Source organism: Caloenas nicobarica, chromosome 6, assembly GCF_036013445.1.
Source record: "Caloenas nicobarica isolate bCalNic1 chromosome 6, bCalNic1.hap1, whole genome shotgun sequence".
Classification (NCBI taxonomy): domain Eukaryota; kingdom Metazoa; phylum Chordata; class Aves; order Columbiformes; family Columbidae; genus Caloenas; species Caloenas nicobarica.
In genome coordinates, this window is record NC_088250.1 from 29,054,680 (window position 1) to 29,082,167 (window position 27,488).

Consider the following 27,488-nt stretch of genomic DNA (forward strand, 5'->3'; position numbering starts at 1 on the left):
TTAGCTGGAGTAATTCCATTCATTATTTCATGCAGGCCACCACCGAGCTTTCAGATGGCAGCAGCTTTTAGTCACTCACTGGGGCCCGGGATGAATTCTCGTTAACTGCTACAGTTATGGAGAAATATCATAACCGCATCCACAAAAACTCTTCCTCTGTGAAAAGGTGACTGCACTGGATAAAAATGAACCAGGAAAACAGGACTGAAACCCCTCAAGGTTTTTCAAGAACCCTGTGAAGTGTAGTTGACAGCACCAGTTGAGTTCTGAAAGGGAAGATGACCCAGGAAATGTGACACAGTGGTATGAGCAACGGCTGTGTGCGGAGGTCTTGGGTACTGTTTGCAGGTTTTTAGGACAGAACCTGAAGTAGGAACCATGTGTGCCTGGAAGGGACAGAGGTGCCAGGCAGAGGAGCACTCCTGCCGCTGAGCGGCTGTGGGACGCAGTCCCTTTGCATCTCAAACCCCGTCCCTTCCAGCCTGAGCTCACCCCTGTTTTTTAAAGACCTGGGAACGGGCCATCAAAGGGAGAAACAGCCTCCAGTGGCTCCAGCGAGTCTGCGGGAGCAGAGTCCCGCTGTCGGTGTGGGGCTCCCTTCTCTTCTGTAGCATTATCGGGGCTTCTCTGCAGCTCAGCCTCCCGCGAGCGAGCCCTGAGCCCCGTCCCTTCAGCCGCAGCCCCTCCTGGAGCCCCTGCGCACCCCTGGGGACCGGTGGGGCCCCCGCAGCATCGTGCCCTGCGAGGCTCAGGATGTCCCGGGTGCAGGAGCCGGCGCTGTGCCGGAGGCGAGGGCAGGAGCGGGCGAGATGGGCGCCTGCCGCAAGCTGCTCGTTCCTCCCCGTGCCAAGCCGTGGCCTTTGGGCTGGCTCCTGTCCTGCCTGCGCTGGCTCCAAGTAAATGTTAAACCCCTCGAGGGGCTGCCAAAGGGAAGAGAGTTCGAGGAGTGAGGAAGAAAGGAATGGCAGAGTCTGGGTGGCATTTTCCTGGGGCTCTTCACAGCCCCGGGATACCTGTACCTGCCAGGAGGCCACCTGGAACATCACTGGTTTATTGTTGCCCTTCCCAGTTTAGTTTCCTTCCCTCGTCAATCCCAGCTAAACGTACGTTATAGCAGCGCTCTCTGGATAACGCCAAAACAGACATGTTAGCCAGCAAAAGAAAAACACGCTGCTGATTTAAGTTTTCAGTTTTCAGCCCAATCGCTGTACTGGAGTCCATTTCGAACATTCCGCCTCTAAGTGGGCAATTCCCTGTCCTTGGAGGAGAAATTAAAAGCCGGGGCAGCCCTCGCGGCTGGCTGAAGTGCCATGAGATGACTGGGGCTTGCGGGAGTGTGTTCCTTCTGCAGAAACCTAAGTTCTTTGTTCATTTTGAAAAGGTAGATATTTTAAATTCATGAAAGCTGAGAAAACGAGCACACACTGATATGAAATGCAGCAGGGTTTATTTACATGGCAGCACACAATCCTGTTTACAGAGGTCACAGAAGGTCCAAATAACTCTTAAGTAGCTTTTTGCAAACTCATCTATCCTGTTGGATCCATGTGACAGGTACTCGTGAAGAGATTATTAAAGTATCTGTAAATACTCTCACTTAAAATGCATTATTCCTATGAAACTTTTGAAAAGTTATATTTTTCAAATATTCAGAAGTATTCAATTACACTTTCCGCTAATTTCAAACATCAGCATCTCTTCTTACAGAAGCTGAAGTTCAACCAGAAGGCCAGTATCTTCATAACTTCTATGGAAATAAATGCTTGGAACACTGGGCAATATTTCCTTTCATAGAAAAGCACTTTTTCCTTTCAACAAACAAAACCATAGGTGAACTCAGGATTTACTAGCATAGAGTGTATGTGTAACAAATACTGCGTATGTTGACAAAATAGATGGAGCTGGGAAAGCAGAAATCCCTTTGTGGCTAAAATCTGAGTTACCAGCAGAACAGGTTCTGGTTTGTGCCACTCCTGTCCAGCCTTCCTCTTTTTTTTTTTCTATTTTTTCCCCCCCCAACAGGAAATCAACCCCTTTGTATCCTGCTCTCAGCCACAACACCTCACGTGCACTGGGCAACTATTTTGTTCTTCCTGGTGTGACGCTCTTCCTCTGGTCTGATGCTGCACGTGATTTTTCCAGAGGGACGTTGCAGGTTCAGTTCCTTGGGGTTGGGTGCAATCCTTGACTGTCTTCTAGATTTCACTTGCCAATTTGTCTGTGAAGATTCTTCTTTGTTCTAGGCCATCTCATGTTGCAAATATATTGTGCAAAGAACATTCTTTCAAGAAAACAATCTTAAGACTCTTAGAAAATGTTGCCATTAAGATTCATCAAATCCCTCAAATGTGACTGCAACCCGCAGAGACTTGATTTAAATGTAGTTTTATGGGTGCGTATTTATTTCTTATGCAAGTGCGAAATGAGCAAGCTTTGCACCTGAAATGGCAGTTACGGAGCCAGAAGGGGTTACTTCTTGTTCTGATTTTCAAGGCTGCATCAGCCACTGCAGTTTGAAGGGGTATTAACTGACCAGAAGAAAAAAGTAACAAAAAGAGCAGCATTCCAACAAGCTCCTCTCAGAAATTGTAACTTACGAGCAAGTTGTGACTTAAATATATGTCAGGTTTTGTTCACATTGTAAAAAAATCTTTTGAAGGTTTAATTTTTTTTTTCCCAGTGTGCTGATAGGAAACTGCAGAGAGCTGCAAGCAGTTGGTTGGTTTACCACCTACTGGCACGTTGGTGGAAATTTATTCTTTCACTTTGCAATCAAAGCAGTCACAAGCTCTCAAACGCTGTTTGCCAGAAAGAGATCTCGGAGAAGCTGGATAAAGGTTTACCCCCGAGGAGCAGCAGCACGTTGGTATCACTACGAACTTCATCCACTGCAGCTGCGTGCTGACAGTCGGTTCCCTCCTCTCCTCCCACAGTCTGAGCAGCATCAAAAGCCTCTTTTTCTGAAGAGACAAACAGACGGAGAGACTCGTCCTTTGACAAAAGGCCTGTTGCTCTGTTTGGGCCTAGTTCTGCCTCTGAAGTGGTTTGAAATGCGCAGAAGCCCCCCGGCTCCAGCGGCCAGCTGAAGGTTTTCATCTCCACGGCATTGCTTTCCTCGCCGCGGGTCGCTCGGTGCGCGGGCTGCTGGCGGAAGTAGCTGCACAAGCGTGTGCGTGTCGGGATGGCCACTAGCTGGTGATGGTCCTTCTGCTGCCTTCTCCTATGGCTGGGGAATGGATCGCTGAAATCTGAGGTACTTTGGAAATCAGCACCAATTCCTAAGATGCAGTGATACATTTTAGGAGGTAAGTTTGCCTTTGGAGTACTACTAAGCTTCTTCCATGTCTGCGTATGGAAATGATACTTCCAGAGGTCATCCTGAGGACTGGAATTTGAAATGCCTCCACCAAAAATCAGCATGGAGTCTTTGAAGACTATCGAAGCATGACCTACCACTGGAGGAGGTCCTTGGCTAAATGTAAGAGAAAGCAGCAGTTAAGGGGAGACCAACAAGAAACTAACACTGATCTTAGCCTCTCTTTTTCCTTAGTCTCAAAAGAAATGACGGCCGAACAGCTGTGCTGGGACGTCACAGCTGCGCTGCTGACAGCTGCATCAACGCGCTGCCAACAGCTCATCCACGCAGAGCCAGGGACGGCAGCGGCACCGCGTCGTGATCCGAACGATTCCTACCATCGCCGGAAGGGCAACATCTCCCTGTCTGCCGCACGCTGGATCAAATGGTAAGACTAATTCTCTCTTTCTGTGTTGAGTGTAACAAATAGTACCGTTTACCTTGTTCTGAGGCTGCACCAGCTGCTGCTCACAAAGTCCCACCTCCAAAAGTCCTTCTGTTCGCTCAGCCCCATCAGCCCTCCAAAGAGGTACATGCCCGTGCGATAAACCACCGCGGAGTGGCCGTGCCGAGGTCCTGGGCCAGGACTGTGAGATGGGCTGGAAACACACTCCCATTTTCTTGTGTCTGAAAGCAAAATATTAATTTATAGATGCGCTAGATTCACCTCAGGATTTGAGAAAGAATATATTTCAAACATCAAGCAACTATTCTGTTGGAGAATAAGGGTTTCTGCTCTAAGCTTATTATAACACAACAGCTTAAATTCTGACACTGAAAAAGTACATTTAAAAAATCAGTTTTGAAATAAAGTTTTAATGAAAATGTCAGATACTGTATGACAGATGTCATGGAAATTTTATTTACAGAGCAGCTTTTCCTACGGCTTTGTTAATTCATTAACTCTGACAGGGAAAGATAATTTCCTGGCCATGAGAGAGAAAAATCAGTCAACAAAAACAATCCTTCATTAATGTCTGTGCTTATTCTCCCTGTGAGGAAATGAGGGATGAGATAAATCCATCATTCATTTCAAAATAGCGGCTGAATGGCCACCAGATAACAAAAGCCATCCATTTAGGGAGTCTCTGGGAATCATCTGGTTTGCAAACACCAAATTAGCAATGAATATGCTACTGAAACTATCTCCTGTCAGGTTTGGCTCTCTATGGTCAGTTCAAGATTTGAGATTCAGAAAGTGACATTAAGAGGCTGAAGTCAGGGTCTGTTCTGCATTTGGAAGTTTTTTGTAATCTTTGAAGAAGTTAGTGAATAGTGAATAAAACATTTTTTAGTTCTGAAACTGGGAAATACTGCAAAAATTCTTCCACTATAATACTATGTAATTAATTTCAGTTGGGAATTAATTTAATTGACAGAATTCATCATTAAATGCTGCCAAAGAGAAGCCAAAACTAACTTACAACAGTTTTACTGATAAGAATTTTCTTGACAGATCAAGCCGTGCTTCCCTGCAGCAGTCAGGGATCAAAACCTTCTCGTGCTTTTTTAACTCACCAAAATGGAAAGTCCAAAACTCCTGTGAAATGCCCCTGATGCCAAAGTATCCCCCGTAGATGTACATGCTGGACTGGTACACGACTGCACTGTGACCTCTTCTGTTAGTTGGTGCTGAGCTCTAAAACAGTTTGATAATTATACAAAAAACTGTTAACAGATCAAGTCGTTGTCAGTAGTAATGTCTGCTTGGGAATATGCCCAAGTATTTAAAACCATTGCTCGGGGCTTGTTTGAAAATGTTTGAAACTTGTTTGAAAATACAGAATAAACCCACCACTGAAGACTTGTATGGATGCAAATACGAACCACCTTCAAATGTGGGCAACTCCCTTTTTGAGTGCACCACGAGAGCTCGTGCCTCCAGCCTCCCGCTCCGCGCTCCCACCAGCAGCGCCGCTTCCGCACCGACGCTGGGCAGGGGCTCGGGACACGCTCTGAATGTGTCGGGCAACTCTTGGGAACATAGCGGGGGGACGTCGCCCTTTCCACCACCAAGCACAGCCTTTCTGCGCTAAGGGAACTTCAGTCCCAAGAGTAACTCCAACTTGCTTTGCCGGGTGTGGATTTGCCCCACCACAGGTCCCAGACTCTCAGCGGGGAACCGGGGGGTTCCCACTGTGTCCGCAGAATTCTTCGGCGCTGCTGGGACTCGTGGACCCAAACCGGGGAGGGGGCGCCCAGCTAAAGACGAAGCAAAATATAAGATGTTTGGTTTTGTTCTTTTGTTCTGCTTTGGTTGTTTCTTCTCAAACAGCCCATTTTGGGGGGGAACCATGTTCTCTGTATTCAGTTTAGGATAATTACAAGAAACCATTTACTTCTATATGTAAGGAGTTGATACATAATTCCATTGTATCTGTTGTACACAAAACAATTTTCATCAACAGTATAATACCTTCCCCCACCCCCAAATGACCCTGCACTCCCAAGCTTTCTCTTGGCTCCTCCACCAAGCACAGGTAACCACAGTAGTAACTGTGCCAAATCTTAACAATTTTTTGGAGCAATTTCATAGTGTAGAAACATTGTGAGCAGGAAGTTTCAATGGCAAAAAGCGAGTCATTCTTTACGTGTAGTGATACCAAACCAGTCTCATAAGGCCAAGACATAAATGCTTCCGCTGAGGTTTCATTTAGAAGTGGCCGTATCTTGGTGAGTCCACATGTTCAGACCAAAGAAATGAAAAATGCTGCCGCACTTCACATTTCAAAATGTATTAGTGTGACTGTCAATCTGTTTTCACTACCCTACTTTTAGAAGCACAGACTACATGTGTGGGTGCAATTCACCATTTACAATTAGTTTTCTCGATAAGGATTTCAGAAAAACAGAAGTAGGAGTAGAGAAAATGACTTAACTTCTTAATAGGACTAAAATTTCAAAGGAATATTTTAAAAGTCTGTTTTAAAGAAGGAAAAAGCCTTAGTTACTGAAAGTGCAAAGAAATAAAGTATAGCCATGTCTCTGAAGAGGTAAGATTGGAACTGTTTGGGGGAACATATTTCAAAGCAATCTGTTTAATCAACAAAGCAACAGGCATTTGATTCACACATTCACCAGTTCCTGGCTCCTTACCTCAGTCTCTGCTGGTACGGTACGACACTCTGTCCATCTCGCAGAATCTAGGGGATTGTTTTAATAAAGCGCAGTTTATATACCAGACCACAAGAGGACACTCCTCCAATATTAATTTTTCAAATTACAGATTTAATTTTCAAGTCTCATCCCGGTGTTTTCCACCGACAAGGATGAAGAAATCCCCTTCCCACTGAGAGCACAGTACCAAGGGACTTACAGGAGACATTATTTAAATGGTTTTCCTGTATCCTTATCGGATATCAAATCATGGAGACAGCCCACTGTATTTCCTGTTTCGTAAGGCTAAATTTCACAATGCAAAAATAATCGGTGATTTTCAGCATTTTGTGAACTTGCAGAATCCTCAGATTTACCGATGGCTGTATGGCTGCTTCTGCTTATTATGTAAACCTTATGCCTTCAGCCTTGTTCTTCTTGTTCCTTTTCACAGATCCATTAAAAGTAGTCCTCAAATAACAGTCAAAACCCACTGATCTGAGATCACCACGAAGGAGCGGAAATATGAGATACCCAGCATCAGAGGTGCAATGAGAAAGCAGCACGAGTTTACGTTAGTGAAAGTATCACTTGCCAGGAAAGATTTTAAATAATGACTGTGAAAAAACAGGACACACAACAAATTTTGAATAACTCATTCCCAGTTTTCACTGGTAAGTACTGTGAGTAATAAGATGCTTTCTCCTAGGAAATAAATTCTGTCTGAGGATGTCTGTTCTTTCAGCAGGTATTTCAGACAGACGGTGGAAAACAAAGAAAGGAACAAAAAAATGGCCAGTGACTTAAGGTCACATAGTCAAGCAGCAGAAAAGGCCAGGAAACTTAAATTTTCGTCTTGCCACAAGATTTAACAGCTCAGAAAGAAATCAATCTCTGTCTCTCTCCTCCATCTGACATCAAAATAAGCAGCCATTACTACACACAGTTTTCCAAAGCGAGAATATATCGTGTATGACATTGCTATTAAATTCAATTGTTTTACTGCTTTTAGTATAATACGCACTTAAGAGATCCCAAATGTTTGTTCTTCAGGTAAAAAAAACCTGTGTTATGAAAAACTGATATTAATTTCCCCCCTTCTCATTTAATTACACTTGTTTTTTTCCTGTTCCATTATTGCTGTTGCCAGCTAATGTCTGTCTTCACTAAAAACACAGAACGAGATATACCTTACTGATCTACTTCCTTCCATAATAAAACAAAGAGCTTGGTTTTTAAAAATTATGTAATATAATGATAAAACTTTAAATATTATATGTAACAATTATTTGGTTTATGATCAAATAGTAAACTTCAGAGGGAAAGGGGGAGGAATGGAAATTCTGAGACCATAAAATACATAAAACTTTCCCATAAAATTCTTTCTAATTAAAGAGCTGACTTTTTGATAGCTTAACGGTCTAGTTTTAGGGGGGAAATATGCACACAGTTTTACACACATTACTTCTTGTAAAGCCTCAGGAAGGTGATATTACAAGCAGCAGAAAACAGTTTGGTTCTTACTATTTATTAGTACCTATGGACTCGGAATGTCCCATGGAAGAGACTGGATATTGTGTATCATACCAATGTCATATATCCAGAGAGGAATTTTAGCTTGCGTGAAAGCAGAATCCACCATCCCACCAAAAATACACAGGATGCCCTGAGAAATGTAAAAATATTTGTCACTCACAGGTAGGCATATATTATAGTGTAAAAATAATTTTTAAACCACTTCTAAAATGTAAAAGCTGCATTCACCAAAATATCACTGAGAATAATGCATATGATGATCTATTAACAATTCAAGAGGCAATCATAAGAAGTCACCAGCTTTTAATCATGTCTTTATCCTCTCCCAGTAGGAAACTCCGGTGAACGTTCTGCAGTTTTAACGTCCCAGAACCGCTCGCTGCCTCATCAGCCCGGGACAGCTGGGGGGATGCGGATCTGGAGCTCTCAGGCTTTGCTCAGGTAATATTACATTATGCATGTTTATAGAAATATTTCATTGTACTGCAGCTCCTGATATCCTAAATTCTGTTTGCCCCTCATACGCAAAGCTGTAATTTTTAGTTGCCTTCACTCCCCCGTCCCTCTTCTATGCAAGTTCTTAAGGGAATGTTTTTATGCTGTAGCTTATCATGCAAATTAATTCAGAGCAACTGTTACAACTACACAACTAAGTCAAAGAATGTGCTGCCAAGGTCTTTATTTTGTATTACGATTATGTACTGAGCAGGGACTGAGGAAATCGGGGAACTGCACACTGCTGCAAAGCTCAAATACTGACACTTTATTCAAAAACATTCCAAAACATTGGTACAGCTACATCCAGAATTGCACTGACATAAAAGCATTCTCTGGGTACAGTATGTCAGTGTGTAATAATCTATGATGTTTTATTTCATTGTAGAATATGAAAAAAAAAGCTAGGATATGGACAATATAAATCTTGGTCTACTACCTTATAAGCCACCATTGAATGTTCTTCCAGTTCTTCTGGACCGTCTCTTGAGCAGTCCAGCATTTCCCATTCATTTTTCACTATAAACCAAAGCTGGAGTTAAGACAGCAGTAACTCAGCACATAAACATTAGGGGAAAGGTGAAAAATCAACTTTGAATTTGGCTGCACTGCCAGTCACTAGGAGAAAATGAAGCATTTTTTCATCTTTTCTCTCTGTTAGTTCAGAAGATTGATGCACTTCCCCCAAAATTACATATATGCATTTTTCTATTCAGCAAACTTAAATGTAATAGAAATTGATCTTGTTACTGCTTTTATTTTAATGCTATACTGTTAACCTACATCAAACCCCAACTATTCCATGTGCATGAACCTCAGCACAATTCTATGCCTTATTCCAGTAACAACGATTGAACAGGGAATGGCAGTAAGTAAGGAAAAAAAAATAGAAAATGTCATATTTCGTAGTACATTATTAATACAACCTTACAAGATATTGTGCACTTTCACATACATAAACAATTCTTATGTTAAAGAGTCAATAAAGCTGGTTTTGATATCCCTTTCTAGAACTAGGATATTTTAAATTACGCAGTATTTATTGACAAAAAAAGGGGGGGGGACGAACTGAACTGAAATCTAAACTTTCTGAAACACCTGCAACAGGAACACACACACACCTTTTGCCTAATGAACAAAATGCAGTTTATCCATTATTTTGATGGAGGCACTTTAAATGGGGATAATCTGTTAATACTGAATATCTCCGATTTCATGATGGCTGGATGCACAATCTCTTTAATCCTGACATACATGTGAAGGCGCAAACTTACCTATATTGTATCGCCAAAAATCCCTAAGGCTGGTGGTGTTGCGCCCTCCATAGAGATAAAGAAATCCTCTGCAAATAATGCAAGCGTGTTTATATCGATCGCAGGGACAGGGCTGCTTTTGGGGTGCAGATTTCTCGTCACAGTGGGCAGTGTTTCCTTTCATGCTGATAACTAGGCCCTTATCCAAGTATCGACTTGCAAAGGACAGCCATGTCAGCGGAGGGTCCCCAAACACCAGGGACGGGGCTTAATCCCTGCCTCATCTGTACAAAGACAAAAAAAGGTTTTGGGTTACAAAAAAAAGGCATGAAAAACCAGAAAAGTCTCCGCTTTGTGATAAAAAGTTACTATGTTTTCTTTTCATTCCTGTCAAAAGCAACCTGAACAATTTTGGCCATCGGCGATAATACACTAAGTGAAATAAAGTATTTGCAGTGCTGGCTCACAGAGTCTTGAATCAGTGAGACTGGGACAGGAACATCCCCGGAGCTGAGAGTTTCCAAAGAGCATTGGCAAGCTGGAGTGATAAATTGCAATAACCTACATTTGCAACATGGTAGAAACCAAAGCTTAGTCTTTTTTCAGGATGAAAAAGTACCTAAACCAAAATTCAAAAAGAGTGAATTTTACAGATTAAAGTAATGCATTAGAGGTTGTCCAGAATTTTGTTAGATTTTAATCTGTAAACCAGCTGAAATTGGGATACATCTGGAAAAAAATGACACTATCCCTTCACTTGCCACAAGATGTCACTGTGCTCTGTGAAGACAAGTACCAGGGACAACATTCTTCTATTAATCCTTTTTAAAATATATAATGGCCAGTGATTCTTTTATGAAGCACACACAAAAAATCAGCATTAGTCCAAATTCAAGAGAAGCTTTATATTAAAAGTTTCCGTTTCCCAGGTTAATTCACAAGGACACCGCATAAAAGCAGCAACGCTGCCGTCAGACCAGAAACCGCTGCCAGGTAAAGTTTGAAATGTAAATTGTTTCCCACAAATGGTAAATTAAACTTTCTTTGGGCCAGAGCAGTTACTTAGAAATACAGCAATGGCCAGTTTAGATGGAATGAAGGTTTCTTGCTTAGATCTTCACGCAGGTATTTTTACTGTAGAATCATAGAATCATTTCAGTTGGAAAAGACCCTTAAGATCATCGAGTCCAACCATAACCTAACTCTAGCACTAAACCATGTCCCTAAGAACCTCAACTAAACACCTTTTAAATGCCTACAGGGATGGTGACTCCACCACTTCCCTGGGCAGCCTGTTCCAATGCCTGACAACCCTTTCCATTAAGAATTTTTTCCTAATATCCTAATATTTTTTCCTAATATATGCATTGCCACAGTAGAACTTAAGACATATGAACTGCGCCTTGAAGTTCATTATGGAAAACTCTATTTAGTCATATATATGTCAGCGAAGGTCAAAATAAGCCCAGTTCACCCTGTGTATATCTGATTACAGGACAAGGGGTAGGTACGAAGTATCTAGATCTCAATGAAAAGTTGCCATTTTCTGAAAAGGGAAGAGCAACATCATTCTCTGTAGAAAACTGAAGTATATTCTTTTTATGTTTTGTCTGAAAGAATACGAGATTGGCAGCATTTACAATGGTGTGCATCTCTTTTTTCCAGGGGAATTGGCAGCTATGAAGCAGTGACACATTACAGGTGTGTAAGTAAATCCCTAATACTTTATGGCACGTCGCTGAAAAGGGTCAAGCAGCTGAAGTCACGAAACACAGATTCTCTCCCTAACTCTGCCCAGCCCCATGTAACCGAAGCCAATTTATCTGTTTACTTCCACAGGTAAATGGGGACAAAGACACCTCCTTAGTAAAACATTTTAAATTTGCTGATGCAGTGCTGTGTGAGAGGGCCAAGATATTACTACTGTTGATACAATTTAATGTGAAAAAGGTTATAGGTCTCTCCATGAGTACTTTACAAAGGTAAAGTAGGATTGTCCCCTTGAGTTTTGTTTTTTTCCAAGCTATAAAACTGGACACTCCTCTTACTACATATTTGTGTTTGTTATTTTTCCTACAAACTTTGCCTCCTGTTATGCAAACATTCAGAGAAGAGGGCAGACCTGATTTCATACAGCAGATTAGCAACAAAACCCTGTCCACTTGTTTATCTGCCCCAGCCGCACTCTGTGTAGGGCCGGCGGGTAGAATGGGATAACAAACACCAAATCTGGGATTAACCGAAGTGGCGTCTCCTCCCAGTCACACCTTCTGGGCATCAACTGGCCCTTGTCAATCACAGCCGTTCACTCTCCCAGTGTAAAGCATTCTTTGAGGTGCACCTACAATCACTGAAACAGATCAGTTAACAAACTGCTTCATTTCAGAGTTGAGAAAAAAACCAAAACAACACAAACACCTTCAAAGTTAATCTTGAATCTTGCCTTTCATCACTGGTATTTTAAATTCCAGACTTGACTCTGGGGTTGCCTTTCTATAGAACCAGATTCCACAAAGTTCAGCTACCATCTACCTGAACAGTCTGAAGAAAAACTGCTGCTCTTCTGAGAACGATGTCACCCTCCGTGTCATGCAACACTGACCTCATCTTCAACTTGGTACAAGCAAGACCAATTATCCAACAGGAAGCTCTAACTTCAGCAGAATTTCAAAAAAAAATACCCAAAAAGACAACTCAGAACATTTTTATCCAACTTTTTTTCTTTTTCCAAAGCAGCTGTAGCACACACAAAAATGGCTGCTGCTCTCCAAACTCTTCTGCCATTTAATTCTAAAAATGGCTCCTGTGCAATCAATCCCAATTGTGAAAGGGCTGGGGGAGCTGTGAGACAAGGACCTAAAGAGCTGCAATTAGCCTGGTAACTACAGCAAAGTGCTTATCAATTAATGGTGCCACACTACTAATTCAGGAAATGTAAAAAGACAAGAATTACTTCAGGAAATGTAGTTTATGTGTTCATTATATGATTATTTATATTTCTATTAGATGTGGTTTCCCAGACAAATGATTTATTTATTTATTACTTAAATATATCTTATTAAAGCTTTTTTTCTACCTTGGTCCCCCAATTTCATTTCCATCTGTTTTCAATATACTCAGAAAAGTTCCAGATTTAAGAGGGCTGAGCCTTTTGAAATATAATGAGATATGAAGCCACTCATATTGGGGGAAAAAAGTAGGAAATCTTTTGTTTGTCCTGTTAGTGACCCAGTCCTCTGAGCTCAACCCTTATACCTGTATGTGCAGAACACTGTATTTTCTTATTAGGCAACTTGATATTTTACTGCTCTTCAAAAATAATAACAGATATTCCCAATTCTACTTATCTTACAAACCTTCCCTTTAGTGGTGTTTTATCGTAGTGTGTGTTCCCACAGGACTGCCTGCATGGATATGGAGAAAACTTTGACCAGAGACTTGCAAGGCACTTATGAATTACTAGATTTAAAAAACAAAACCACTTTGTTTAGAACAGTTTAGAGGGCAGAGTTTTTTTCAGTATATCGCATTTACTTGCAATGCTTTACTATAATATTTGTATATAGATTTTTAGTATCCTCAGGCTTGCTATTTTATTATTTCCTAAATTCAAGTTATTATGCACTGTTTCTAGAGTAGTTGTTTGTTTGTTTTCAAAACACAGTAATTAATTTTTAGAGATGCTCAGCTTCAGAATTTCAACCTGAAAGTCCAGAATGGCTTTGGGAATATGAAGTACATGTAATATTTCTGCATTATTATAATTCTGAATTGAAATAAGGTCATCATTTTGCTATGTGTTGTAAAACATGCAGTTACTACATGACTGAGGTTACAACTAAAGTAATCAAGACGAAGGGAAGGAGATGGAAAACGGTGTTTGTTCTTCCAGGGGGGAGCTGAAGGGCAGAAAGAGGATTTGTAAAGTGACAAATTAACGCAAGGGACACAGCTCCCTCCTGACTGTAGAGTTCAGAAAAATGACAGGTACTTTCAAGTAAAACAATAACACCTCTGTCATCTCCATAAAGCTTAGAGTGGACATACTAAAAATTTACAGAAAATATGAAAGGCTTTTATATTAAATAACTTATTTTAACAAGTTTAGGGTACTCTTAAACTTTAGCATTGTTACATTTCAGTGCTTCAGAATGCTTTCTGAACAGGTATTTCAAAGGACATAACTCTTCTGAAACAGTCTTGTATAATTATAGTTTCTATATACTGTAAACCTGTGTATGTAAGTACTACTTCTGGAGTGTGCAGTCCCAGACCACCGAGGACACTGGCACCGTGACTGCAAAACAGATGAGAGCATCACGAGTCTCTCCTTGTGAGCAGCTCTGCCTGGGCCTGGAGCTCTGCAGGTGAGCTATCGTGCTTTTTAAATTCAGATCGCATTAATATTAAAGCTCTAATTTTGCAATTTCATAATTAATTAAAATGTTTGCATATAATTGCAAAATTAAATTTTGCAAATTGACATTACTAATGTATTCTTCTTTGAGTTTTTTTCTAGAAGCTTTCACCCAGAAGATAAATCGTTATGTTCATTACTGTGTAGCACTACTTGATCTCTATTAAAAAGTAAGTTCCTAAATAGTAATAAATAGAAGAATTTATTAAATAAAGAAGTATAAATATATCCAGTTGTATTTTCTACATGCTTGGTGTATTTCTCATTTTTAAGGAAACAAATACAAGTTGGTTTGGGATAATACAGTAAATATTTAATCTGTTTCCCTTAAATGGTGGTGGTGCTGCTGTTGATTTCTGGAAAAAAATAATGCAGTACTTAAAATATATCTGAAATTGTTACATCTTTATATACAACTCTAATATATGAATCAGGAAATCTCCTTTGCCACTATATTGAAAGAAGTCTTACAGTACAGACAAAAAATAAATACATCTATATTAGTTTCTGTGGCTTATTTTCCTTGGTAAATTAAAATTTCAGGTTTGTTTGGGTTTTTTTAAGAAGACCAGGGCCTTTTTATTAAAAAAAAAAAAAAGAATATATTGTTTTGAGAAGTAGATCTCCCAAGGTAATCTGTTAATTATGATTTCCAGAACTGCAGTTCATCATTGACTGCAACCCAATTTTGAATGCAGTTTCTGAAAAAGAGCTTCCTGAAATACACATCTGTAGGTGGCACAAGGACAGCACATTATGGACATATAAATCCAGTGTACCAGCCATGCCTGATCAGAAATTCATGCTGATAATCAATGTGAGTGTGCTTGGGTCTTTTTTGGTTGGTTTTGGGTTTTTTTTTGTCCTTAATAGACTATGTACTACATAAATCTAATCTGATTTTCAAATCTTACTTAGGGTCATGTTGCTGACTCCATCCAGAGGCACGTTAAGAGCTCATTCTCTGTTGTGGCCTCACCATGTATAATAACTGGGACAGACACCCTGACTCTGAAGTGTCGCTGCAGCAAGACGGCTCTTTGGATGTCAGCTGAAACAAACAGGTAATTTTTCAAAGTCTAGATATGGCAGAGGGAGGAAATACAGTTCCTGGTCCTCACACTTCAAGATAAAAGAAATGAGAAACTTCCACCATCTTCACAGGGCAGTCTAAGATGTATTTGGCCTTTTACCCTTTCCTTGGAAGCAATTTGTACTGTCACCACTGGAAACAGGTCACTCCAATACATAAGTCATCACTCCTTCCCCCTGGAAATAGCAGTTTTCAGTGTTCCTAAAAGGCATAATTTGGGGATTTCAGAAAAACTTACTAGTTGGATTCTTTCAAGATACAGTAGGCAGATGCCCTGGAGAGTCAATGTCATAAATCTGTACTTAGGTGTGACTGAATGCATCTTCTTGACAGCTCATGACCTGCTGTTGAAGCAACTTCAAAATACTTTATTTCCTAAGGGACACTCATCTTGTGCTAATTCACAAAATTTTCTAGGTTAGGAAGAAAGAAACTGCTTGACAAAGGAGTCAGTGGTGGTTGCCTAGTCTGCTTACTCTCCTTGGGTTTGAGTGAGAGTACTATAGTATATACTTGACAGCTGAGAGTATACCACTGAAAAGCTATTATCTTCCATAGGAAACAAGTACACACTGCATTTTACTTCTTTGTTTTTATATTCCCTGACTGAGGAAAAGGAACATCTAATAAAACACTCAGCCACACTTACAGCTTAATGCCACACTTCATGGAAGATAAACAATGTGTTTTTCTTGTCTCCAAGACATTTTGCCCTTAGATGAACATGGAGCAATGGGATAGAGAAGACATACAAGGTTATGAGAATAGCAGAATCTGTAGCTTGAAGAAATATGAGGGAGGAAAGAGAGGGCATTTGGCAATGAGAATAATAAAATGTTCCAGCTGGCAAATATTAAAACACCCAGATATCATGTTAGAATCAGTATGAATTTAACTACACAGTATGGGAGAAATCATGAGAGACTTTGCATGAGAAAGAAACTGACTACAAAAAGGATCTTTTACAGGGAAGATGAATTTACACAGTCAGGTGAAAAACGGTTGCATAAAACCAGATGATACAATTGCATAGCTGGAATAGATTGCATAGAGAGGAATAGCTGGATTTTAGCCTGGCAAGGAAAACAAAGGTGTCAGGCAGGCAAACAGTAATAATAACCATGATGGTTCACAATAACCTTGATGCCAACAGTTACTGGGCTGCACCAAAAAATGGAGAAAAACCAAACCCACATAATTTCAATATATAAAGGAGACAGAAAGCATATGAGTAACTTTACACATACACGTTGTCGCTCCAAATTCAAATGGAATTACTCATGTGAATAAAACCAGTGATACGCATGAGCCTGCACAACGTAGCCTAGATACCAGAGCAAAAGAAGGACCAACTCTTTTGTTAGAAGCCTGAAAAAATGTTTTGCAAGCTGTTTTCATATTCAGACTCCGAATGACAGGGTCCATTTTTGACCAGAGACTGGCTTTCTGAAAAATCGTCACCCCCAGCTAGCGTGGTCCAGTATTCATCCCAAGCCAGATGCACTTTGGCTTGGGTTTTGGATGGTTGCGTTTCTTTGTCTTTTGCTCGGTAGAAGGCATTTTGTTGCTTTACGCTCTTTGATTGTGAAAAAGGGAACGAGCAGAAGGAGGGTGGTGAATCTCCTAAATCAGAGGCAAGAAACCAAGAGCTCTGGCTGGCCCCAGCACAGACCTCCTGCGCAGCACCGCGGAAGTCACAGGTCCCCTTTCCCCGCCGTTCTCCTGGCTGCAAAGCGCTGACGCCGCTTCCTTCCTTTCCTGCGCTTTGTTTCCTTTTGTACCCTTGGATGAAAACATATTTGTGTACAACTGCACACAGCTGTGTAAGTGCACCGTTGTACAACAGTGTACAACTGTGTGTGCTGAGAGGCTGGCTCGGTGCTGCTGTGTGTGTGTTACAGCCGGTCAGTGCCCTCACCGCCCTCTGGGGACCCCTGCCCCGGGCAGCTCTCACCTCCGCGTCTCCCTCTCCTCTCCAGGTGCTGCTGCTCACCACCTCAGCTGGGGTTTGGTCCTGACAGGGCATGAAAAAAAAGAAAAAAAAGAAAAAAAAAAAAAAAAAAGGAAAAATGAGAGTCGCATGAGCTGGCATTTGGCCAGGAGCTGTGCCCGCTGCCTCTCCTCAGGTTTGCCCTCGCAGGGCGACACCGTGCCCTGCGCAGCCCTGTCACCAAACGGGCACACACACCCAGCCCCAACCCTGCAGGAGGAAAGGGAGGGCGGGAGAGAGAGAGGGGAGGGAGGGAAGGAGAGAGGGAGAGAGAGAGAGAGGGGGAGAGAGAGAGAGGGAGAGAGAGAGAGAGGGGGAGAGAGAGAGAGGGAGAGAGGGAGAGGGGAGGGAGGGGAGGGAGGGAGAGAGAGGAGGGAGGAGGGAACGGAGGAGAGAGGGGAGGGAGGGAGAGAGGGAAGGGAGGGAGGGGAGGGAGAGAGGGAGGGGGGAAGGGAGGAGAGAGAGGGAGGGAAGGAAGGAGAGAGGGAAGGAGGGAGAGAGGGAAGGAAGGAAGGAGAGAGGGAAGGAGGGAGGGGGAGAGGGAAGGAGGGAGGGAGAGAGGGAAGGAGGGAGGGAGGGAAGGAAGGAAGGAGAGAAGGAAGGAAGGAAGGAGAGAGGGAAGGAGGGAGAGAGGGAAGGAAGGAAGGAGAGAGGGAAGGAGGGAGGGGGAGAGGGAAGGAGGGAGGGAGAGAGGGAAGGAGGGAGGGAAGGAAGGAAGGAGAGAGGGAAGGAAGGAAGGAGAGAGGGAAGGAAGGAAGGAGAGAGGGAAGGAGGGAGGGAGAGAGGGAAGGAGGGAGGGAGGGAGGGCTGCCCCTCGGCCGGCCCGCACCGCAGCGGGAGCCCGGGCCGCCAGCGCTCAGCCGGGAGCGGGGCCCAGGGGGATGCAGGCCTGTCCCGCCCGGCCACCGGGACCGAGCCCCAGCCCCTCTCCCTGGGCCAGCAGCCGGGCGCGTCCCCCCTCTCCCCGGGCTCCCTCTCACCTCGCGGGGCCGCAGGGCGGGAGGCGCGGCCCCTGCCCCGGGCCTGCGCGGGGTGTGGACGCGGCGGCAGCGCTGCCCGCACCGCTGCGGCTCGGCCCTCGGCGGGGGACGGGTGCCGGGAGCAGCCGGGGGTGTCGCGGCCGCGGCGTGCCCGCCGTGAGCGGGGGCAGCAGCGGATCGGCCCGGCGGGGTCCCCCGGGGGAAGCGGGCGGTGCCGGAGGCCGCGCAGGGCGGTGCGGGTCCTGCGGGTGTGCACAGCGCCGGGCGGCGTGTTTGCTGCTGCGGCACTGCCCTGGTAGGCACGGGGAGCCAGAAACAAACTTTGTTGTTGTTGTTGTTGGGAAGGGGGAGCACGGAGAGCGGTTGTTTGTTTCTGCTCTCAGTTCCAAGCCTTTTAGAGTCAGCATTTAGCCCGAAGATGCCTCTCTGTGCGCTCTCCTCAGAGCCACAGCCCCGGTGCTTGCTTGGGCTTGTGTCCTTGGCTTTCTGCTCATCTGCTTCAGCTTCCATGGGGTTTGCTTTTTTTTCTCTGTGTTTCTCCTTTACAGCTATATAAGGCTTCACAAAACAGTCAGGAATGAAACTCCCCCACCCACACATGCCTCTGTTTTACATGTCGACGTGTTTTCCTGCTTTGGGGTGGAGGCTACTACTTTTTCCTCAGTATTGCTCCTAAAAAAGAAAGGGTGTAATTGTTTTTTCAGGTTATCATTGTAGAGGCCAATAGATACACCCAGCCCATAGCAATGCAGTAATATATGTGAATAATATTAATACCTTCAGTTATAATGTATATTGTATAATATATCTGAATACGGTAGCAATATATGCTTCTGAAGTTTTCTTGATAGGACTTTAGGCCAGTCCAGAATTACAGTGCAGAACTTTCCCCAGACCCTCTTAATTGCCTCTTGCTAGGAATTAAGAAAAAAAAAAAATCACAAAACCAACCAAACAAACAAAACAACAAAAACCCAAAACAAAACAAAACAAACAAAAAAACCAAAACAAAATGAAACAAACAAAACCAAACCAACCAAACAAACCAACCAAAAAACCAAACTCAAACCCCAAACCAAACCCCCACATTTTTCATAAAAAGAACTCTGAGATCATTAGCGAACATTTGGAAGTCCCTCAAATTAACATGCGTGAAGGACTGTGGCCAAACTCCCACTGGCTCCCATAAAAGCAGTAATCAGTCCTTCAAGCAAGATTCTCTACAAAATAACACCCAGAAGCCCCTGCAGAAGGGATTGCCAATCTCACCATCTGACTAGATTAAAAACAGCAGTAACAATGTGATAATTGACAGGAGAAACTTCCCTGACAAGGAATGAATCAGTGTTTATTTTTAGCCTTTTCCCCAAATGCTTTATTTAAACAAAAGATTAATTATTTCCGTTGTTATGTTGTCCACACTAGAAACAGGAGGTGGCAGATCCTCCTATATCTGCGGGGAGCACTTTGTTTTGGCTCATCCTTTGAGGTCTGCACCCTGGATGGATGCGATTGTGCCAATTGTCCTTTCATTTCTAGTCCAATCAATGTGAAAAGTATCAAGGCTTCACTAAATTTAGACACACCCCCCCTTCAATATTTTTTGTTTCCTAAATGGCAAGCCTGGAAAAAGGTTTCAGAAGTGTAAACTGTGATTTTCTCTGTATCCTACCTTTGCTCCAAAGCTTCGCTTGAAAAACAAGTTGATATTAATCCTGTCACTGCAACTGCCCATTGCAGCCTTTTGCAATGACTGAGAGCTCACGTTCCAAGCAGATAAGGTAGCACTAACTCTGCACAGGAGCCTGCAATAAAAATCCTATCTTGGAGAAGGCAGTTCACCTGAGAAAAGACTGTCAAAAGATTTGTCCTGTTTTACGGGGAAAAAAATGCAAGAAAACAGTATAAATCCCAATGATACCAAATAATATCTATAGGTCTGGTAATAAGCTTTTTGGGTTTTGCTTTGTTTTGATGTGAGGAGCTTGAAGGGCTTTTCGTAAAGTTTTAATGAATAATGGATTGCAGTGTGGGTTTCATTAGCAGGAAAGGAATCAGTCTTGTTTGAAAATGTCTGAGGATATATTTTTCTGGCTTATCTGCTATGGAACTAAGAAACATAAATGACCCTTTGTTTCATGGTACTGCATGTCTATAATATGAGGATTGCTACCAAACATACAAAGACCTCATTTACTCGTCTCTTACTTTCAAAGCAGTTGTACCACACTAAATTCATAGGTCAAATTATATTAATTTTACTCCTGAAAAATAAGTCTTAGTTTCAGCATCCAAGTATTTATTTGTCAGTGGAGAATGTTTGTGTAGAATTTCTTTGCCATGCTCCTTAGCATTTCAGATAGCTTTGGATATGACTGCTTAGGCTAGGCCAATTCTAGGTAAAGTAGTTTATTTGTACCATTTTAGTGCATACCCGATCATTCCTGAACAGAGTGAAATGTGAAGCAGAAGAACTAGAAGACCGTATAAATAATGGAAAATTGTCAGTTTCTTTATATGCAGCCTACTGGTCTCTTACAGAGAAGCAGAAACTCCACTGCTGCATTGCTCATGGGAGCAAGCTGAATCTTTGGTATCTCGTCTTACATGTGATTGCAAGAGATGCATCAAAATGGAATTTTACCTAGAAATAAAAGTACCCTTTCTCCTGTTTCTACGTCTCCTGAAGAGACCATTGCAGGAATGGCTGCTTGTTGGGATGAGTTCTCTGCCCTGCAAGTATGTGCTTTGCAAGTATTATCTGCAACGGCGACCCCACAACACCAGATAATTTAATTTCTGTTTAGAAGTAAGATAAGTGTAGAATGTTAACAGCAACATTGTACAAAATGATTTAATCTGTGGGCAATCAGACCAAACAAATCCATGAATCATTCATAATCATTCATACACATCTGCATTGCAAGAGATACAGTTAACTACAAAAGAAAATGTTGCAGATGGGGGGAGGACGTGATGAGGAATAAGGTAGATGAGTAAATCTGCATTAAATACATGGGGATTTAACCAGAATTTGTTTTATTGTCTACAGGACAAGTTTAAGAAATAAGGGTTTAGAGTAGAATTTGAGCTCCTAAACTAAAACGTAGATGGTGAAAAACCACAGTGAGCTGTGACTGACCTTGCATCATGCCTAAATTCCCAAACCACCTTCTGTGTTTTTACATAAGCTACTCTGCTGTATAGAGCCTCTCTGTAAGTGCCCAGATCTACACCAGTTCATCAGGGCTAAGCAGCTTGGCACTCATTCATATCTCAACTCAATCAGAAACTAAAAACTATGTGTTACTTCATACAAGTCCCCTGAGCAGCTCTGTTCAAGAGGTGATCTTCAAACTCCTCTGATGGATGCCAGTGGGACGGAGTCTTCAGAACTACAACTGTACCCGTTCCCTCTAAAATACATTTTTATGATACACTAGAGCAGGAAAAGCATTTATCTAGGAAGTGAAAGGTCTGAGTTCAGGGCTTCATCTTTGCAGATCAGAGATACCAGTAGTCACGCTGATGTCTGGGTGCATGAGTATGCACCTGAAACCAGCTTCAAAGCTTGATCACTCCCATTTGCGACCCTGCACAGGACACGTAGAGCGGTTGGTGAAGCTCTGTGCAGAGATGCTCAAATTCGCATTGCCGTGTTCCTATCAGAACTGGGTAACGCTGCGCCACCCGAGCGGGCTGCAAAGTAGCGGAGCTGATTAGCTGAGATGCAATGCACGTTAGGACGGTGGCACGTAGAGCTTCCCAGGCTGGCAGCCCAGGAGCCTCCCACTTCAGCGCACTCCTGCTCTCAGGCAAGCGACAACCTACAGTCATTGTCTCAACTGCTTCAATATGAAAAACTGGTTTGTTTGTTTGTTTTAAAAAAAGGTATTAATCTTCAACAGCATGTTCTCTCGGCCTAGCAATAGCTCCTGGGGGGTCTGGATTCGCAGCTCTCAGGCCGGCAGGTACAAGCTGGACGGCTGCGGTCTCCTCTGCGGGGCTGGCTCCGGCAGATACAGGTTTGGGAGTGACCGCTGGATGGCACTCCTGTGCCACAGAGGATGTAACTGTGCCCGGTTTTGTTTGGCTGCAAATACAGACGTCTTCTACAGAAAAAGAACCAAGTTGACTCATTCTTTATACCGTCATAAATTTGGAGTGGCTTCACGTAAGGCATTCAGCTTCATTTAGAGTTGCACCAGCATAAATGGGAGAAGAATACAAACTAGATGTTGAGAAGCAATATTTTGGCTATTAATTCTATTGATAAAGTTTTGAACTATTTATGAAACTTAAATACAAAGAACAGGCATAATGACTGTGGCTACGAAAGAAAAAGAGCACCCAGCTCCAGTTCTTCTGTGTTGTTACAGGCTACACTAAATTCTAATTGACCTTAATGCTTTTACATGCCGGTGTTTTTACCCTTAAGGCTGCTGTATTATACAGACTATTCTATAAAGATACAAGAAAATCCTTTCATGTCTGGCTGTAAAACAAGAAGCTATCTTCATTCCACAAGTCAACATCTGAATTCTTTGTCTTAAAGTTTCCAGTCTAGGTATTTAAAATGTTTGGAGAATGTTTCAATCATTTCTAATCCTAAGTATTACGCTTTTATTTTGTAATATTTGAAAAATGTCTCACTTATTTTCACATGTAACAATCATTGTGTGAAAGTCGATATTTTTTTTTCAGAAAGTATTTAGTTTTCTGAGAAGGAGTCAATTTTAGACTAAATTTACTTTTAAAAAAGTTGTGATTGTCAGCTCTCTAGTGAAATAGAATCGTATCCACAGTAACTCTTTACATTAAGCCAAACATGTTATCTTTATTAATGTACATGTGTTATATATCAATGCAGGGTATGGAAGAATACCAGGAAATTTCTGCAAGTATATTTCAACATCAGGGAAATATCTTCATGAAATTGGTGCTTCTGCTCCTTTTCTGTTGGTATAAATGGTGATAACCCTCTGCCTCATAAAGAGCTTCAGTTCCCCCAACTCCAAAGCTGTACAGTACTCTGAATATCAGGGAAGTCGGATAAGTTCAAGACCTCTTTCAGCAAAGTCATCTTCTCCAACTTTGCTTCCACCAAAGCCAACAAGAGAGCTAGTCATAGTAATCAGTTTATTCTGAGGCGTTTTCTGCTTTGAGGCTGGTAGCATATCTCTGGTTTCAGCCAGAGAAGGAAGTGCTTAGAGTGCTTTGTCACAGCCAGCTCTTGTGATTTACTTGGCCTAACTGGAAGAAGGAAATTGTGTAAATATGGGCTAAAGCTTATTCTTCAGAATGCAATTCCACAGACTTTGGTTCTTTAACTTACATTTTTGTTTATCACTTGCATACTGTCATTTTCTCTATTTGTAGCATGAGAATAATATCACACTAATTCTGTGATAGTTGACAGAAGAGTTCCAGTATGCATGCTAAATATTCTCAGAGGCAAACCTGGCAGGCTCAGGGTAAGTGCTTCAGCGTACCTTTCCTGCCCTCCCTGGTTTTGGCTTATTTTGAGGGTCACCAGGGCCCTAGCAGAATGTTGCCACCCTGGGAAGAAGCTCTGATGTAAGGACTGGCTTTTGTAGGTGAAGAACACAGCAACCTGAATCTCTTCAGAGAATAGGATGGAAGCTCTTGTCTTCTCACACCTTTGCCTTTCCATCCCTTGACTTTATGCTGGGACTTACAGCATTTGCAGGTGACAAGGATGGTCTGCAATTATCCTGTAAAGAACCTGTGTCTTCTCCTGCTTTCTTTTATGTGCTGTCGCCATTTACCGAATAGCTGGTAGTTAACTAAAAAAATCTATTTTATGGTAATAGCCCAGACCTATGTTCTTATTTATGGTTTCTTTGCACTAGATACCGGTAGCTGAGAAAGACACTGTCATGGAGAGCTTACAAGTTCTAGGTAGCTCAAGTGGAGAACTGAGATACGGGGAAATCAAGTGATTTGCCGAAGGTCACATGCTAAATTTGTGGCAATGTTAATCTACCCAATCTGATTGTCTAAAGCATGTAGGCACTCGTGCATGTTCTGGTGTACATATCAGCCACAGGAATGCCAAAGTGGAGAAGTTCATTTGGGAAAATAAAAGTGGGGGTGAGGGGAAAGAAAGAAAAAAGGCACACTTGGCACTACTTGAAGACTTGCAAGAAGTTTCCACTTTCCCATTCTTCAAATACTTTGGAAATACATAAACTCTTGGGATCTGCATTTAAAAATGTTGTTTCGAACTGGAATAACATCTGTTAAATGTAGCCAAGAAACATCTGGTTTTCCATTCCAGGAACCCTGAGCTGAGGCAGCTGTTTTCCTGTCAGCTATGCTGTGGAGTGAAATTGGTTCAATAGGTCATTCTGTTCTCTCCATTTTTTAGTTCTCAGTTTCCTATTAAAAAGATGGCCAACAACAAGAGTAAGCAGGAGGAGAAAGGAGATTCTGTGTAATGTACATATTAGCCTATGAAAAAATCCATTTAGCTTCAGACTAATTTAAATAACTGGTCAGAGCAGAGCTATTAAGTATTGGAAAGAACACCAGGGATTATATGGAACTGTAAGATTTATTAGCCCCAAGATGGTTTATCTTTCATCAGTGGAAATAACAGTCTGATACAATTCCCACTTAAAACAATGAAAATTTCACATTGATGGTCACTGAGCTTTGGATTTGACCCTCTCTGGTATCGCTGGTAAATGGCCTAGTGGGAGCTGGTCACCAATACACAGTATATTACTTGCAAGGTTGTCATTAACTATCATCTGAGCAGCTCTAGACAATGCAGTAATTTAAGGGTCAGAAACAGTTGATGCTGTACACACCATCTCTTCAACCATCGCTCATTCCAGTGGAGTCAATCTGAGGACACCTGGGAGAGTGAAAAAGAAGAGTTCAAAGGCCTCGAGTAGAGAAGACCATAAGAATGTTGTGGTTTTAATTCTTACATTTGCAGTTCTCTGTGCTCTGTGCTTTGACAATGCCTTCGACAAACAAATACGTTCTTGAGAACTGCATTATTTTTTCCATTCATCTTTTAAGGCCAGGACTAAGACTCATAAAGGCATTTAGATGCATATGCTCCCTCTGAAATCATCAGGCATTAAAAGCATAAATAACATTGAGAGCATGCACCATGATCTGATATTTAATTACCAATGAAAATCCATATCATTCAGCCAGTGCCATTAAGATTAAGAAACAAGTAACACCGAGGTGGCAGAACCCTCTGTATGTATCCTTACTGAAAAATGACAGCACCCTTATTTTTCAGGACAAATTTCAAATACAACTGGGAAAAGAAATGCTGTGACCTCCTGCCTTAAACATATTGGTGAGGCAAAAAGCCCAAAAGGCTATGGGAGTTTCTCATACAGATGTAATTTGCCACCGCTCACGTGACTTGAAAAGCAAACCTAATCTAGAGGAAGGGTTTCTTGAGTTTTTTCTTTAGATGTGACCTTTCCCTTTCCAGTCCATGAATTTAAAATGCCAAGGAAGTGAGTCCTAATCTGAGGAAGTTTCCAAACGAGAATTAGAGACGCAGCGCTTCTGTGGCAGCGTCTTGCAAAATGCTGATGGTATAAATTAACTAATGGGGGTCAGGTCTGTGTGCACAGAGGAAACTTGCTGAAGGCAGATAGGGTGCAGGAAGGGAAAAGGGAGTTGTACAGCTCATAGGCAGTTGCAAGCAGCTTCCTGACACTATTTACTTCGTGAAACATTTTGTTTCCTTTAGAGCATGTTTTACTTTGCTTTCCCCATCACCAGTGGAAGTCAAATGCCTTTATTGGTATTGTGTCTGTTTTACATGGTGCAGCATTCACACTCTGCTACTGAAGTGACCATTCCCCAGCTAGTCTGTAATTGTCTAAATCCACACAGTAGCATGGACCACCCATGCCCCAACTACACTACAGTCAAATCTATGCTTTAAATAAATAAGATCTAGTCTGACTGCCAAGAAAGGCTGTGCCATTTTACTTCATGAATAGCAAAAAAAATCTGTAATAACACATGTATGTGGAAAATGCTGTTGTCAATGAATAGTTGTGAATGGAATGAGCCAGTTTACTCCGTGATACATTGATTTGTAGCCTATTTTGCTCAATGTCATCTTCATGTCTTCAGCCTCATCTGACTTTTTTTATTTGCTGTATATACACTTTGTCCAAACACAATTTGGTTTGTTGTGTATTTGGCACATCAGCATTTGGAATTGCCATGATTTATAGAATCACACCAAATGGCATGATTCAAAGGACCTGCATACATTACAGGAAAACCCTGCATGCTATGAACACAAACATGCTTCGGCACTGCTCGAGTTCCAGCTTAGTCCCGCTGCTTAATGATGGATTGTCTCATATTTGGAGCTTTCTGTAGGAACGGAGGACATCTAGTGGCTCAGTGGAATTGAGCAAATGAAAATGGTCTGCTTAGAAAGGTACCTTGTTGCGCAAAGTAGACAATTCAGTGAACATTAGGCTAAATTAAAGACCTCAGTCATTGAAATGCAATTTGAATATATGAAATTACTTTAGCTGAGTCAGATAATCTGTGATTAATTTTATTTTTGTGGTTTTTATCTCCTTGTGAAGAGATGAGCTGACTTTGAAACTTACACATGTTAAAATGTATTTGTTATCTATTTTCAGGACGACATAACATCCTCTTTCATTAGGAGAAGTTGGGGTACAGGATAGATGGATAAGAAACAGGGACAAATCACACAACACAACCCTATATATTTTTTCTTCTCCAAAATAAGCAGATTTATTTTATGCATGGTAATTCAAGATCTGATTAATTAGACCAGGTGATACTTGATAACTTAAAATGACTAAGAATAACTGCGAAGAGCACTTAAATGGAGAACTTTCATTTCTCTGCAATGTGTTTCCTATTTTAATACTGAAATAATGAGTTTCTTTAACAAGTAACCCACTCTGAGTCATGTTTTCCTCTCTCCTTTGTTCTTATCCTAACCAATAACTACATGGCATCCCCATAGCTTTTATTACAAAAGACAAGATGCACATTGTAGAAGCAAAAATATCTGCATCAAATTGTAAACTGGCTTTGTATTATGAGCCTGGGTTTGTATTAGGTCTGCCATGCTGTCTTTTTCTAGTCTGTACAGAAAGTCCAGGTGGTCTGTGTCAGTCTGTTATACTGCTTAGATCAGGGACAGTGCTTGACCTCTCCTGGAATAACTAAAATTGAGAGACCAATGTCAGGCAGTCAAGGGCTGTCATCTCT

General features: G+C 41.9%; 1 protein-coding gene across 3 annotated transcripts; it reads right to left on the minus strand.

Annotated features, from left to right (window-relative positions):
• Positions 1-1,449: 1,449 nt before the first annotated feature.
• LOC135990344 (leucine-zipper-like transcriptional regulator 1 homolog) lies at positions 1,450-18,293 on the minus strand. 3 transcript variants are annotated; one of them, XM_065637955.1, is made up of 9 exons: positions 18,216-18,293; positions 17,200-17,259; positions 9,757-10,019; positions 8,922-9,001; positions 8,039-8,117; positions 6,452-6,498; positions 4,874-4,994; positions 3,796-3,982; positions 1,450-3,472 (listed from the first exon to the last, which is right to left on the minus strand). In XM_065637955.1, the coding sequence occupies exons 3-9, from the start codon at positions 9,917-9,919 to the stop codon at positions 2,782-2,784; spliced, it is 1,368 nt and encodes a 455-aa protein (XP_065494027.1). In that variant the 5' UTR covers positions 9,920-10,019; positions 17,200-17,259; positions 18,216-18,293; the 3' UTR covers positions 1,450-2,781. The 3 variants fall into 3 exon arrangements, with proteins under 3 accessions (XP_065494027.1, XP_065494028.1, XP_065494029.1); XM_065637956.1 differs by lacking the exons at positions 17,200-17,259; positions 18,216-18,293 and having other exon boundaries at positions 8,922-9,014; positions 9,757-9,779; XM_065637957.1 differs by lacking the exons at positions 8,922-9,001; positions 17,200-17,259; positions 18,216-18,293 and having other exon boundaries at positions 9,757-9,806.
• Positions 18,294-27,488: the final 9,195 nt, after the last annotated feature.

Bases quoted from the DNA above. Each gene is read 5' to 3' on its own strand.
- LOC135990344 (XM_065637955.1), bottom strand. From the start codon at position 9,919: ATGAAAGGAAACACTGCCCACTGTGACGAGAAATCTGCACCCCAAAAG. The intron at 9,002-9,756 runs GTAAGTTTGCGC...TTTGGTTTATAG, and splicing joins TTTTTGGCGATACAATATAG to TGAAAAATGAATGGGAAATG. The intron at 6,499-8,038 runs GTATGATACACA...ACAATCCCCTAG, and splicing joins TCTCTGGATATATGACATTG to ATTCTGCGAGATGGACAGAG.